This window comes from Alternaria metachromatica, assembly GCF_023757995.1.
Source record: "Alternaria metachromatica strain BMP 0045 chromosome Unknown scaffold_2, whole genome shotgun sequence".
Lineage (NCBI taxonomy): Eukaryota > Fungi > Ascomycota > Dothideomycetes > Pleosporales > Pleosporaceae > Alternaria > Alternaria metachromatica.
In genome coordinates, this window is record NW_026055493.1 from 428,664 (window position 1) to 442,825 (window position 14,162).

At 52.4% G+C, this 14,162-nt stretch overlaps 7 protein-coding genes across 7 annotated transcripts; 4 read left to right on the plus strand and 3 right to left on the minus strand.

The window, feature by feature from the left end:
- Positions 1–258: 258 nt before the first annotated feature.
- On the plus strand, positions 259–1,044 carry J4E83_000958 (uncharacterized protein; the record flags this gene model as incomplete). The annotated part of the gene is made up of 1 exon (XM_049327915.1): positions 259–1,044. One exon carries the CDS (start codon positions 259–261, stop codon positions 1,042–1,044), a length of 786 nt encoding a protein of 261 aa, XP_049192433.1.
- Positions 1,045–1,515: 471 nt separating this feature from the next.
- On the minus strand, positions 1,516–2,211 carry J4E83_000959 (uncharacterized protein; the record flags this gene model as incomplete). Its single annotated transcript, XM_049327916.1, has 2 exons — positions 1,516–1,945; positions 2,003–2,211. The coding sequence occupies 2 exons, from the start codon at positions 2,209–2,211 to the stop codon at positions 1,516–1,518; spliced, it is 639 nt and encodes a 212-aa protein (XP_049192434.1).
- Positions 2,212–3,283: 1,072 nt separating this feature from the next.
- J4E83_000960 (uncharacterized protein) lies at positions 3,284–4,118 on the minus strand (the record flags this gene model as incomplete). The annotated part of the gene is made up of 3 exons (XM_049327917.1): positions 3,284–3,418; positions 3,506–3,673; positions 3,783–4,118. The coding sequence occupies 3 exons, from the start codon at positions 4,116–4,118 to the stop codon at positions 3,284–3,286; spliced, it is 639 nt and encodes a 212-aa protein (XP_049192435.1).
- Positions 4,119–4,858: 740 nt separating this feature from the next.
- Positions 4,859–5,488, plus strand: J4E83_000961 (uncharacterized protein; the record flags this gene model as incomplete). Its single annotated transcript, XM_049327918.1, has 1 exon — positions 4,859–5,488. The coding sequence occupies one exon, from the start codon at positions 4,859–4,861 to the stop codon at positions 5,486–5,488; it is 630 nt and encodes a 209-aa protein (XP_049192436.1).
- A 2,907-nt stretch (positions 5,489–8,395) lies between these two features.
- Positions 8,396–10,279, plus strand: J4E83_000962 (uncharacterized protein; the record flags this gene model as incomplete). The annotated part of the gene is made up of 2 exons (XM_049327919.1): positions 8,396–9,479; positions 9,528–10,279. The coding sequence occupies 2 exons, from the start codon at positions 8,396–8,398 to the stop codon at positions 10,277–10,279; spliced, it is 1,836 nt and encodes a 611-aa protein (XP_049192437.1).
- A 332-nt stretch (positions 10,280–10,611) lies between these two features.
- On the minus strand, positions 10,612–11,435 carry J4E83_000963 (uncharacterized protein; the record flags this gene model as incomplete). Its single annotated transcript, XM_049327920.1, has 2 exons — positions 10,612–11,324; positions 11,378–11,435. 2 exons carry the CDS (start codon positions 11,433–11,435, stop codon positions 10,612–10,614), a joined length of 771 nt encoding a protein of 256 aa, XP_049192438.1.
- A 1,655-nt stretch (positions 11,436–13,090) lies between these two features.
- On the plus strand, positions 13,091–14,101 carry J4E83_000964 (uncharacterized protein; the record flags this gene model as incomplete). Its single annotated transcript, XM_049327921.1, has 1 exon — positions 13,091–14,101. One exon carries the CDS (start codon positions 13,091–13,093, stop codon positions 14,099–14,101), a length of 1,011 nt encoding a protein of 336 aa, XP_049192439.1.
- Between the last annotated feature and the right edge of the window lie 61 nt (positions 14,102–14,162).

Sequence of the window (14,162 nt, forward strand, 5' to 3'; positions counted from 1 at the left end):
TCCCTTTACTACACCGCTGCCTTGCCCCACCATCATTGGCTCGCATGTTTTCTTGAACATCGCGTGGCTTTCGGCCTTTACTGCCGCGACACCATCTTTCCCTCGATCTTGTTGTATCTCACTCCGACCTTCAACTTCTTCCTCCTCTCGCCCTGCTCCACTGTAACCGCGCAATTCCCACCAACCACCATCGCGATCTGCCTCCTTCACAACTCTCCTAGTCATCGTCCGATCGGCCCTTATCGATCAACTCTTGCAATGGAGGCGTACCCAAAGCCCCGCCACCAATACATCTACAACCCTCGCTACGGCCAACGCGGTTTCCTCTCCTATGCCGGCCAAGCCGCGAATGGCGCCGCGCCCACTGGCGTCATGGGCGGCGGCTATGGCTACGGTGGGCTCGGAGGCGTTGGCGTCGGTATGGGTGTCGGATACGGGGTGGCCGCCTACCAACCTGCGGTATACACCCGTCCCTTGTACCCTCAAACCTACGCCACCAACTACTTTCCCCAAAATTACTATGCCTCCAATTATTCTTACCCTTCCTATGGCGGTGGCTATGGCTACTACAACTACAACTTGTACGGCTCGCTGTACCCACTTGCTAACTTCTATTACCCCTACCAGAGGACATACTACAACACCGTACCTAGCTACGGCTACTCGGCGCACGTCTATCCACCTGGACCAAGTACAACTACCACAACCTACCATGTGACGAACAGTCAACCACAAGGACCGCAAGGCTTCTCAGGCCCAAGGACGGTCAGAGAGACAAGGCCAGCATACGTTCACGGTCACACACAGCAGGGTCCCACGCGCGAAGACATCCAGATGGAGAATCGGAGGATCGCGACTGAGCGTGGTTCGTACGACCCGCGCAAGATTAGGCCAGCAGATGCACGCGACGACGATCCTTTCTGGTGTCGCGAGCTCAACGGCGAGTGGCATCTCAGGTCCTACTATCAGATTGAGAACGAGTGTCATCCTGGCCGATGGATGATGGATGCTGATGTTGGCTTCCTCGTCTTCCACCGCGCATGATCGGAGCGTTCTTCCACAGCCAGCGACGCGCTCAGCAGAGACAAGAGGCGGTTGATGATACGGACAAAAAGGAGTGGTCCACATTACGTTAGGGATCAACGGCAATGAGACAACGAGGTGACGGGATCTACGGTTTTCACGATTTTCTTCATGTATAGAGTGGTGGACACTTCTACCTAGGTATGATAAGCAGCATATCATGACATTTGCGTTGGGGTTACGAAGGACAGGCGTTATTAGGAGTGTTTCTTAGGAGAGTCAGAAAAGCAACGGCGGAATTGCGAATGCACGATAGACCATAGTAACATAACATACTGCTCAAACATTCGGATTCAGCTCTCGTACTTCGCACTCTTGTGGTATTGTTTCGTAATTATATCCTTGACGTTTCAAGTTCCCCATGCAAGACTCATCGAGTCCAACACAGACTCAACGTCTTTCGTAAATAGTTCCATCATTGGATCCTGCACTTCACATCTTCTCTCCCTGAATGGTGGCAACCACTTTCCGTGTGTGCTTCGAATCTCTGAACTCGAGGTACCAGATGCCTTGCCATGTGCCCGTGTTCAGCTTTCCATTTGTGATAGGAATCGTGACGCTCGCGCCAATCAACGCAGACTTGACATGCGCGGGCATGTCATCGCTGCCTTCTGCATCATGGCGGTACAGTCCCTGGCCCTTCTTGTCCTCCGGCACAATGCGGTCCAACGCTGTGCTCATGTCCGCGCGTACATCCTGATCCCAGTTCTCATTCAAAGATAGCGCGCACGATGTGTGTTGAATGAAGAGGTTCAGTAGGCCAGTCTTGTAGTTCTTGATCTCGGGGACTTCTTTGAGGATGTGGTCGGTGATGAGGTAGGAGCCGCGCGACCGGCTGGGGAGGGTGAGGGATTTCTGTGCCCTGGGGATTGTCAGCAACGAACAGACACTTTGTAGAGCAGAAAAAGCAAGGACATACCAAGACATGATTGGTACGGAGGTGCAGACGTTCGGGCTCTTGCACAGTACGCTCGCGCGTGGTTGGGGTGTTGGTACGAGGTAGTTTGCGAGGCTGTTGTAGGGCGCCCAGAATATACCGACGAAGAGTCCTGGGAATAGCGCGATTACGAAGATGAAGACGATCAGGAAGGTCGTTAGATGTGAGCTTGTAGAGTGTGGTTGCGGCATTGCGTTGAGCTAAAGTTCGGAGAGTTGAGTCGCGTTATGTGGGGTGCTGTGACGTCAGACGAGTGTCGCGGTGGGGTTAGGTCGTCTTGAATGTAAAGAGCATGTCCGCTTTCAACATTCACACCCAACTTACGCACATACGCCCTGGGTGTATGGTCCTTGATGCAATAAAGATGGGGTGCTACGCTGAAGCACACGTAGTGAGGTCCTTCCGCCGGGCACAGCCTCGTTTTCTTCTCTTTCCGCTTTTGACCCATCAGCAACGACTTCAATTGACCTTCAGGGCCTACAGGACGCGCTTCCTACGCGTTTTTGTGTGACTTCAAAACCACTGAATCAGTAGTAAATGTATGTAAAGTAGGATGTTCGGACATTATGCCTAGAGATCATGAGCGAACGGATATCTCAAGCTTTCACAGGATATAATGCTGAAAGATCATCCACCTTCAATGCAGTTTGCTTTCTATGGGCCAGTGATGTACGAAAATGGAGCAGGTTGGATCTTACAATTACATCGGACGTATCACCAGCATGCTCAGGTTTGACGCATGCTGATGTCTAACATGGCCCTAACGCTTGTGAGAGCGAGATCTTGTTCTCAACGCAGATGGTAATCTCATAAACTATTCAGCTCAGATGAGGGTCTTTCTCCTCCTTGTCATCGCTACCGGGGTCGGTTGTCTTCGCGTATACGCTGGGAGTGACCTAGATATGAGAGCCCAGAGCATGTTAGTATTGGTGTGCTTGTAGTGCATGCTTCTCAGTCCTATGACGTGGCACATTAAAACTGTCTCACAATGATGTAGCGTGATCACTCGACGCTGTCAAGTAGGACATGGCTCGACTTGAGTCGCGAGAGCCATCCATCCAGAGAACGCACTTTGCTCTCGCACGATATTATCAGAGCGGAGCTCAATTTCAGAGTCTGCAAATTTCGATGCGTATGGGTTGTATCGCTCTTGAAGACTGGGAATGGCCGCAACCTCAATACGATGGTAGACGATAGTTTGTCAATGTCTCGATTGCAATGCATATGTACACCAGCCCCAACCGCTCTTGTGACTGCCTCGCTCTATCGCTGTGCAAGCGGCTCATCCGTAACCTTCTGCGTCTCGTTGACTTCCGCCGCATCGCCTTTGGGTCCAAGGGGGTATGATAGCTCGTGTTCAGGGGTGGCTTCGAGGAGCGGTCGGTGTTTCTCGTGTGCCTATGAGTTTCATTAGCGGTATTCTACTGACATGACCAGCACCAGTATCGAAAAGCTGAAGTAGACATAATCCAAGTGGAGACTTACGAATGGAAGTCCACAGTATGTGCACCAGCAGATCTGGGGCTTATCTACGTTGATGAAGATCCTTGGGTGTCCGAGAGGGCCACCGCCTCCGTCACAGGATACAGTACGGTCGTGTGTCCAGCGAACGGGCTGCTTGTGGATGAGCTCGATCGCGGCATATGGGCGAGGCTGTACGACTTTATGTCAGCATATGAATCTCCCCTGCATAAACCAACCCTTTCTTCCACGGTTGTTTCCGATTCTTCTATGATGTCCGCTCCAGGAGAGTTCGACATACCTGATCCTCCATAATGCTCTGCTCAAATCTTGGCCCACTCATCGCAACCTCCCTCGGGTTTTGACTCCGCGACCAAATGCCCTTGTAGTTCGGCGCCTGTTCAACCCTCAACTTCTCGGCTGTCTCTGGAGACTCCTGCAAGACCTTGTCGAATGAACCCTCGGAAGATGTAGGCATCGCATTGGTCTCGGAAACGTTCGGCTTCGCATCGCGCTTGACAGGGTCGTTGGCGGGGACCTGGTTGCTGGTAGTCGCGGTGGAGGTGTAGCGGACGAAGGAGCGGGAGGAAGACGCTGCGCTGCGAGAGCGCAGGGCGCGAAGGGCTGTTGGGAGCATATCTGGCGAGGTATTGGAGCAGACGGGCTGCGCAATTGCTTGGGAAAGATGCCGTTTGGATGGTGAAGTTGAGCTTCCGACGGTTCGCGCTAAATCACTTACATAAGCGATCGTGTTATTGGCTTGCTTCCCTTCACACTCAACCTTCAAGAAAGGTGATTCCAACAACATTTCCAAGACATCGCACTAAACTCAGATCTCGAGACTAGTGAAATCATTGCAATGAGCTATTAACTTGGCCTGAGAAGACACGACCAACACAGTATCAACCGACATTGAGGAAGAGATATAGTCGTACGGTACATATCGCATTTTCCTACTCTGATATTCACGATTTCGACGCTTCCATGTACTTATTACGGCCGATCACGTTGGAAATCGGAACTTAAAGACGTAAAAGCCGCAAAGAGAAAGATGTATCACGCGGAATTTCGATGGTCTGAGTCGAGAAGGCGACATGGAGTAGAAACACTGAAGGCTCAAGATCTGCCGAGTACTGCTTCGCAAAGCACATCAATGAGTTCATCTAGAACCTCCATCTGTATAACAGAATAAGCATGTAGAAGAGAACGCCTAGGGATGACGCCCACACACCGCAGGGCTGATATGGTAGCCGAGTCGGAGATCGGCTCTCCGCTAAGCCCGGACCCTTACCTACCCAACCTCGAACTCCAACATATCTAGTTATCAAACACCAGATACCATCACCCGAATCACAGAATTTTACAGTACTTTCCATCATGGTTGGCTCAATACCAAACGATATATTCCAATTCTCCACCTACGCAGCTCTCAACGCCGGATTCAATCAAGGCCAACCGCGAACCGCTGACCTTACTTCCCACGGCACAGATGGCATTGGTGTTTACGAAGATGGCAGTCTCATGATTTTGAAAGACCGACAAGCGTACGCACTTACCAAGGATGGCAAAGCAAAGTCAGCACCCATGAATGCACGCCTTCCTTTCGCATTGGTCACAGTATACCAGCCAACTTTTCGTCTAAAGATCGGGTCTATATCTCTGGAAGCCCTTGACGAGCTCGTTTCATCCGATGATGTGGGACCAGCAAAGGGAGTGAATACTCTTATGCCCTTTAAGATCGCTGGTCGTTTTGGTTCGATAGAATTCGAAGATGGGCCCAGCAGAAATGCAATCGACGGTACGGTGTTCGGCTTCGTGGTGCCAGCCTGGATGAAGGCTATCAGCGGCCCACGGATCCATGCACATTTCCTGGACGCAAACGAGGACTCCGGAGGGAAGGTCGTAGACTTCACGATGGCGGAAGAAGCAGTGTTTAGTTTCGCGAAATGTGGGAGATTTCACTTGGGCTTTCCGCAGGGAGGAGAGTGGGAGGAGGTGAAGTTGTGATTGGAGAAGTGTGCTCGAGATTGGACGACCATTTTCGCGTTGATCGCTTTAGAAAATCGTTGCGATTGCCTGAACGTGGTAACACTACCAAGCACTTAGACCCCGTATAGCTACGCAGCTCCATCAACGTCGTCGTTCTTCTCCCTTGTCTTTTACGCGTCCTCACCATCGGTGTTTCAATCGCAACGGCATTGACGGCCACTCCTCAGGGCTTTCTTCGACGACATAAAAGCCCTCGCCGTTATTATCGGGTTATCACGTTGTTTTACATTCGTCGAATGATGCATCTTTTTCGATGTTTGTACTGCCAGAATCAAGCCCATTGTCGATATAAATGGTTATTGGATGTTCTGTGTCAAAGTTCCACTCGGATACTCAGAGAAGCTCCTGAGGGTGTGATCGATCGGCGTGTGAGTGGTCGGTGTGATCTCAACCCACCAATTTGTCAAGTACCATCTCTTTGAGCCTCAAACCATCTGTTGACGCGTTCGCAGGTTCCCGCGTAACTCAATACTTCTTTTTTTGTTGATACTTGCACCCTTATAATTACTGCTGATATTGTGTTAGTATGCAACGTTGGACAGATCCGCGTCGAAGTCACGGCATCCGGTGCATCGATCGGTCTTCGTGTCCGGTGAAAGTTCCACCTTCTCGCGGTACCAGCCCAGAATCAAGCATTCCTCATACTGGTTTCAGTGACAAAACTTCCAAAGAAGAAATGCTGCTGTTCAGGGTAGATGATTGCATACGTGGTCATCACTCTACTCTAACAATCGTACAATATCCTCATGTCCCAATTTGCGAGCAAGATCCAAAGCCGTCAACCCCACCATGTTCCTATACTCCCTGGCCGTGCCTTTCTCTAAGAGAAATGAGACTGCCTCGGTATGGTGATTTTTAACGGCACAATGGAGCGCAGAGCCCCAACCTTCATCCTCTAGTTGGCAAGGGATTATCTCGAGCCTTCCGTACGGGTGTGCATTGACATCGGCGCCTCGATCCAGAAGCTGCTGCATAATGTTAATGCTGCCTTCACTGGCAGCATTGAGGAGTGCCTTGGGCGCCTCTTCCAGCGATGCGTCATGTGCCAACAATAGCGCTGCCATATATCTGTCATCTCTCCCACAGGCTATTTCGAGCGGGTTCTCGTTCGTCCGGGTGCTCTCGTCCACATGGGCGCCTTTCGACAATAGATGCGCAGCAATTTTTAGGCAAGCTATATCGCCATCGGGATATCCTGGGCCTGTCTCCGCGTTACTGACGGTGGATCTGTTTACCTGTCAGTATTTCTGGGAGTCGAATGGTCTCCAGAAGGGTAGCGAAGGCTTACACAAGAGCGCTGCCAACATGTTCATAGGGCTCGTTGATATTCCAACCGTACGCCAGCGCCACATCGATGGCTTTCGTGTTCCACTCATTCTCCCCACATGCCCCATCCAGAACATATCCGATGGTGCAATCAGTGCACCTAGCACCACGCTTGAAAAGCTCTTCGGCCATGTCATACCTGGCCAGCCCTAATGCTTCGTTGAGGGCATCGCTCAATCCGTTACCCCAACGCAAAGCATCAGGACCTTCAGCCTCGCGTTTCGAAATCACATCATGTAGGGTAGCGAGGTCGTTGGACTCGATAGCGGCAAGCATTTGTGTGTTGAAGTTATATTCGTTGTTATCAGTAAACCCTGCCATTGCTTGAGTGATGTAGAAGATAAATTTGAATGTGAATATCTTTTGCACTTGCGATTTGGAAAATGAATATTGCGGGCTTGACAGGTGGGGTTCAGCTGGCAAAAGGGTAATGGGTTGGAAGGAAGAAGCCGAGGGCGGAAAGCCTTTCCAACATGCTGTCTATTTAGTGTGGCGCAGTCAGGCCGTTCAAGGCGTAGCAACGTCCATTTCAGCCCTTTGAGCGCCCTTCAACGCCCTCGCACGTATAACGTACCTTCGATTTCCAACTGCCTCCTTATTGCACCCTGAACCATCTAATTCCCACCGCTCACACGCTGGCCACACATCATCACACTGTCGCCCTTGGCACCTCCTCACTCTCTACAAGGCGTAGCATACCTAGGTAGTCACAACCCTAGCTAACCTGTCTAAATCCTGACGTAAGGCCTTACCCTCATATATACAACGCCGTCGCGGGGGTTCTTTACTATGCAGGAACTACCTAGGTAGCCAAAAATCACTTTTGTTACAGTCAAGGTCATGGTGCTGAGGCAGTAGTAAAGAAACCTACCTAACATAGACGATGATGATGATTGCTATGCTGGTGAGCACGACCAAAGCAATGCGAGACCGTCTCACCGCATGAATAGGCACAAATCGTTCTTCTGCTCACCCAAACTGAAGCGATTGTAATGAAATCGTGGATTCCATCATGGTGGTAGTTCGTAAGAGACCGAAGGATGTAGACAACCTATAAATGATACACCGAAATAAGCAAAATAGGAGTTGTATCGGGCCAGGTTGGTGGTGATATGAGGGCGAGTAGTAGCAGTCAACACGGACCGGGCGGTGTAGAAGTACGTAGGTATCATCTCTGCCTAGGTACCGGAACGGGCTCAGGGTACCTAATCGTTGTTTGTACCTCGTTGTATGCCATATCTAGGTACTTTCGCGACTCAGCTGGTCCAACAATTGACACAGCTCGTGAAAGCGCTCAATGCAACGACAGTGGCTCTGATATTTGTGATGGTTCAAACTATTGGTTTGGCTGATGGCGTTTCGTAGCTGCGGCGAGTCGTCCGGAGCTTTCCACTTTCGGATAGCTTCGCCCCATGTGTGGCGCCGCTCAGGTGGTAACTCCAGCTGTACTACAACAACACAGCCTCGCTCCCTGGGATCGACTCTTTCGCCTCTCTCGCTCCGTCTCGAGCTTCATCAAAATTGTGCGAAACTTTCAATATGACGAGAAATCACCCCAGCCTTCGCAAGGCGGCTTCAAACGCGGACCTCTACGCGGATCCGTCACCGCCCCGCCCGCTACGGCATTCGTACTCCACGACACTTGGACGCGCTCACACAACCGCATCGCTACCTCAACGTCATCGCCAGGATCGAGTGTCAGAGAGAGGATGGAGGAGCCGCGAAGCTGTTTCCGACCACCACTACCGGCATAGCATCGCCGCGACGTATCCCAACCTCATCGATGTTGAAGACGAAGACTACGCGCCGCCTTCGAGCTACCAAAACCCTCCCCCTGTACCACCGAAGATACTAGAGGTTCCAGTTGAGCAAGCAAAAGAGGACGTCAAGATGCCTAAGCCAACGCCCTCTCATTGTTGGATTCCGGTGCCCGCTCGCTCAAAGGAAGACCCGGCACGCTACACGAAGCCCTTCACCGACTACATGACGCGCAATCCCACGATCTTCCACGCCGTCGATGCCGTCGCACAGGACCTTGAGAAGGATGGCTACAAGAAGCTGTCTGAGCGCGATGCGTGGGAGCTGAAGGCTGGCGGCAAATACTACGTTGAGCGCAACGGGAGCTCGCTCATCGCCTTCGCTATTGGTGACAATTACGCGTCGGGCAATGGAGCTGCGATTCTTGCTGGACACATTGATGCGCTCACAGCGAAGTTGAAGCCCATCTCGAACCTTCGCACCAAATCAGGCTACGTACAGCTCGGTGTGGCCCCATACGCCGGTGCACTGAGCGACACATGGTGGGACCGCGACCTTGGTGTCGGTGGACGGGTACTCGTCAAGGAGAATGGGAAGATAGTCACGAAGCTTGTCAAGCTGGACTGGCCTATTGCAAGGATTCCAACACTAGCACCTCATTTTGGTGCTGCCGCCAACGGGCCGTTCAACAAAGAGACGCAAATGGTCCCTATAATCGGTCTGGACAACAGCGATATTGGAAGTTCGTCGGAACATTGTGAAGAGAACTGGAAAGCCAGTGTGCTGGGCGGAGAGGGCGCATTCGCTGCTACTCAGCCGGAGAGGCTTGTGAAAGCCATCTCAAGCGAACTCGGCATCACGGACTGTATGTGCACTACACCCTCACGTCCATGAAGATACTGACTTGTAACAGATTCGTCCATTGTCAATTGGGAGCTTGAGCTCTTCGATACGCAACCCGCCCAGACTGGTGGCCTCGACCGGGAGTTCATCTTCGCTGGCCGGATCGACGACAAACTCTGCTCTTGGGCTGCGATTCAAGCTCTCCTCAACTCGAGCTCATCCCTCTCAACCTCGTCCCAGATCCGCATGGTCGCCCTCTTTGACGACGAAGAAGTCGGCTCGCTACTCCGACAAGGTGCTCATGGCAACTTCCTACCCAGCGTCATGGAGCGCATCGTCGAAGAGTTTGCGTCCAACGGAAAGACCGGCAGCACTCTGAACAGAACATATGCAAACTCTTTCCTCGTCTCCAGCGACGTAATTCACGCGGTGAATCCCAACTTCCTCAACGCGTATCTCGAGAACCACTCTCCGCGTCTCAATATCGGACCTGCTGTCTCTGCGGATTCAAACGCGCACATGACGACTGACGCTGTCTCCACCGCTATTCTGCAGCGTTGTGTTGATCGCGATGTCGGCATGCGCAAGGTCGACCCTAAGCTTCAGGTGTTCCAAATTCGAAATGATAGCAGGAGTGGAGGCACAGTTGGACCAATGCTGAGTTCTGCAACGGGTATCAGGTCCATTGATTGCGGCATTCCGCAGCTGAGCATGCATTCTATCAGGGCAACGACCGGAAGTTTGGATCCTGGTCTGGGTGTCTTTACTTTCCAGAGTTTCTTGGAAAACTTTGAGAGTGTTGACAAGGAGTTTAGGGCATAGAGTGTTGTTCGGGTTGGATAGCATATCGAGTACAGAATCACAACTGGGTTTCACGTTTTACAATACAAATTAGTGACTACATTCTGTTGGTTACTACTCGTTCAACTTATTCCTACAAACATGGTTGAATCAGAACGTTATTCATTGAACAGACTACGAATTGAAGTATTTCAAGTACTCCGCGGCCTTGACCATAGCGCCGGAAATCCGAAAACTCCACCTTGATGCCGCCAAAATCAATTCGTGCAACGCCGCTGGGCGAGCTTCCTACGTACTCTCGGGATCAACCTTGGCTGTCATTGCAGCGCCCATAGCACAGAAAAATACATGTACTAAGCATTGGGTCGTGTCGGCATTTCCTCATCTTCGTCATCTTCTGGGTGACCAAGCAGGTCCTTGACGTTCTTCATTTCATAGTGCTTCTTGCGCAACTCCTCAAACTTGCGATGCTTCTCCCTCTCCTCCTGGGTGGCGTTGGGAAGGAGCTCGCCGTGGTAGCCTTCATCTGTATCCATGCCCTCTTCGACCATAACCCTCTTCTCGCTCTCGGGCGTCTGCGAGTGTCGTGCCTGCAGCTCCGGCTGTCCCAAGTCGAATTCGGGTATATCTTCGATCTTAGGTTTCCGCTTTGGCTTGTCCAGCTCGTCCACCTTGAGTTCTTCGGCGTTGAGCATTTCGACCTCCTCTTCGTCCTCGGCGGGATCATACTGCTTGGCGTATGGTGTCTTGGGCTCATCAATCTTCATGGTGCTGTCGCGGTTCTGCTCGTTCAGGTAAAGGTTGGCCTCGTCCCACTTGAGCTGCGGGCTAGTCTCATCCGCGGGGTCAATGCCCGACTGCCGTCGTGAACCGATGCCGCGTGGGTTCGACGAGGATCTTCGGTGAGCGCCAGCATTGCGCAGCGTGTTCTCCAATACAATTTCCTTCTCTGACAATTCGCGACCCAGCTGCGGCCGCTCGGATATGGGGCTTACGGCTGGCGGAAGCTCGGTAGTGGGGGACGTTTGGGAGTCGGCGCGGTACGAGCTAGAGTTTTTGAGGATACCTGGCCTTGTTAGCTATGCGTGCACCAGGCGGCGGGGTACGGGAGAGTCCCACCCTTAGGTCGCTCAGGATGCGAGCTCGGCGAATGCAGTTCGGGGGATTGTCCAGTCATGTTGGGTGATATGGGAGGGACTTTGCGACAGTAGCCGTTGGTGTGAGAGGCTGAGATGCGGGAGGAGCGGGCTTTGTATGGTGGTGGGCGACAGATGAGGCGACGGCGTTAGTTTAGGACGGCTAGAAAGCAATGCGCGTGGTGGGGTGCGTTGTCCTGTGAACGGCGGAAGTATGACGTAGGCCCCAGCACAATCCCACCCCGCACGCGTTCTGATTCACATGCAGGTGCGGCCTATAACCCCGGTCACTGTAGCAGATGCAGAGGTTGCCGCGGTTATTAAGACGTCTCGATGCATCAAGGAAATGTCCACCCATTGTGGTCGCAAGCCGCCTGTGGTCAAAGCACGCATGAGAAAATCATCTGCATTATTCTGATATTGATTTCACTCCGGAAGAAGTCCGCCATCTTGATGCTTTCCTCATCCTGTATCGAAGAACAAGCGGCTCTACGGCACCTAGCGTCTACGAGGGGTGACTGTCAAGCGATGCAGCCAATGTCCGCCAAGACTCTTCAGCGTGTTCTAATGTTAGAGCTTTCTTAAACCGCGACGCGCCTGACGCTACTCGCACCGGAAAACATACAAGGCGGCGAGATGTCAGGTACTGAGATACGCGGTGAGACCACAAAGCAACCAGTGCCCAACCTTAGCGGCTATTCAGAGCCAATTCACCGCCTGAGCAGCGCTGTATAGTACTGCTTAGTCGTCAATTAGCGGAGATTCCAGAGGTACCTGATACACGCGTGGCACAATTGTGGGCTTCAGACTTTGCCTTAGAGCTTCAAGCTCAACCAAGAAATCGCAAAGCTGCGATAGTGTACATCTGGCTGAGACTCAGACTACCAGAAGTGGTCCATAGGACCTAGTCATCACAAGCCGCGTCGCGAACGAAAAAAATCATAGCAGCACACATACAGAAGAGACTGAGACAGCGTGCAGCCTCAACGCGTCGCGCGCGTGACAAAATAATGTCCCTGCTTTCAGGTCATCACCGCATCATGGAAGCCGCCGAAGCGGCCCTCGTGATGATGGTTTTAGAAGAGGATGGCTCGTTCTGGGCCAGTTATCCGAGTTGCCAGCTGAGTAGGATGTGTCGAGCTGGCAAATAATACGAGTCAAAGGCCGGTGTTGAAGAAGAGAAGAGGACGGGCGCGCCGGCGAAGAGAATATCGAGCTCGGTAGATGACTAAGCCACATCCCTGCCGCGGAAGGCGCGCGCCTGAGCTGCAAGTGCCAACCTCTCAAACGTTTTCTCAGTACGCACCACCATCCGCCATTGCACACGATACATCCCACCACGCTCGACAATCACACACCCCCGCCTTCGCCACATCTTTCCGCAGCATCATACCAACGACACGTGACAGACTTCCTCCTCGCAGCAAACATCCACCACCACAAACTACACCCCGCATATCTTCGACGCACATTGGCCGCTAGCCCGCCAGCTCCTCTGCTGCTTGTTCGCTCGTTACTCCCACCAAGCCTTGGATATTTAACCTTCTTGCATTGTATTATATACTCGTTTGACACTGCTGCCAATGGATAACAGGGATAATCTCTGGACTCGGCGCTCCAAGTATGCTCCTGCGTCCCCGCATCTTTGTTCTCTCCACTGACGGCCGCCAACAGCACCAGCAAGCTCTCTCTCTCCATGTCACATTCGGAAAATAACAGCGAAAAATCCGAGCCACACCAACGCACCGTCTCCGCTACCAAACGCTTCGGTGGCGACTCCTCCCACGGCGGTCGAAACCCTTTCAACGCTATATCGCCCTTGACACCCGGTGGCTTAGCATCGCCCACAACGGGGGGCTCTTCTGCGTTTGGGCTCGGCTCAGGCGCGTTCGCTTCCTTTGGATCTGCGGGAAAGGCGCCCAAAACGCCTGGTACTGCTTTTGACTTCAAAGCAGCCGCCATGTCATCGCCCACGCCCGCGACACCTTCTGATAAAAAGGACAAGCCCGTGAGCAAGGTCGTCAATAGCATACGCAAAGAATCGATATCCACGACCTCAATACCAGACAACACATCGAGTCCCTCTGCGCCGCCAGATTTCAATGCGCCATGGCCGCTCAAATACACATGGGCGGTATGGTACCGCCCGCCTACGGCCAAGAACGTAGACTACGAGAAGTCAATTGTGCCCCTCTGTAAATTCAGTACAGCGCAAGAGTTCTGGAAGGTCTTCTCCCATCTTAAGCGTCCCTCGAGTCTCCCCTCCGTTTCCGATTACCACGTGTTCAAGCAAGGCATCCGGCCGGTATGGGAGGACGATGAGAACAAGCGAGGTGGCAAGTGGATCATGCGCCTGAAAAAGGGCGTGGCTGACCGCTATTGGGAGGACCTGCTACTAGCACTCGTTGGAGATCAGTTCCTGGATGCTGGGGAGGAGTTTTGCGGCTTCGTCTTGAGTGTCCGGAGTGGTGAAGATGTCTTCAGCATCTGGACTAAGAGCGATGGTGTGAAGAATGTCAAGATCCGGGATACAATAAGACGGGTCCTCAAACTGCCGGAGGGGACCAACATAGTATGGCGCAGCCACGACGACAGCATCGCCCAACGATCGGCCATCGATCAAGCCCGCCATGAGAAGAGCCAGCATGAAAAACGCAGAGTAGTGTCTACGGATGAGTCACGTGAGAAGCCGACTGCTGGTTCCTAGGAGAATCTCAGCCTAGCGACGATCTTCAGGCCGACCCCAGATCAATCGCAAAGCCAACCAT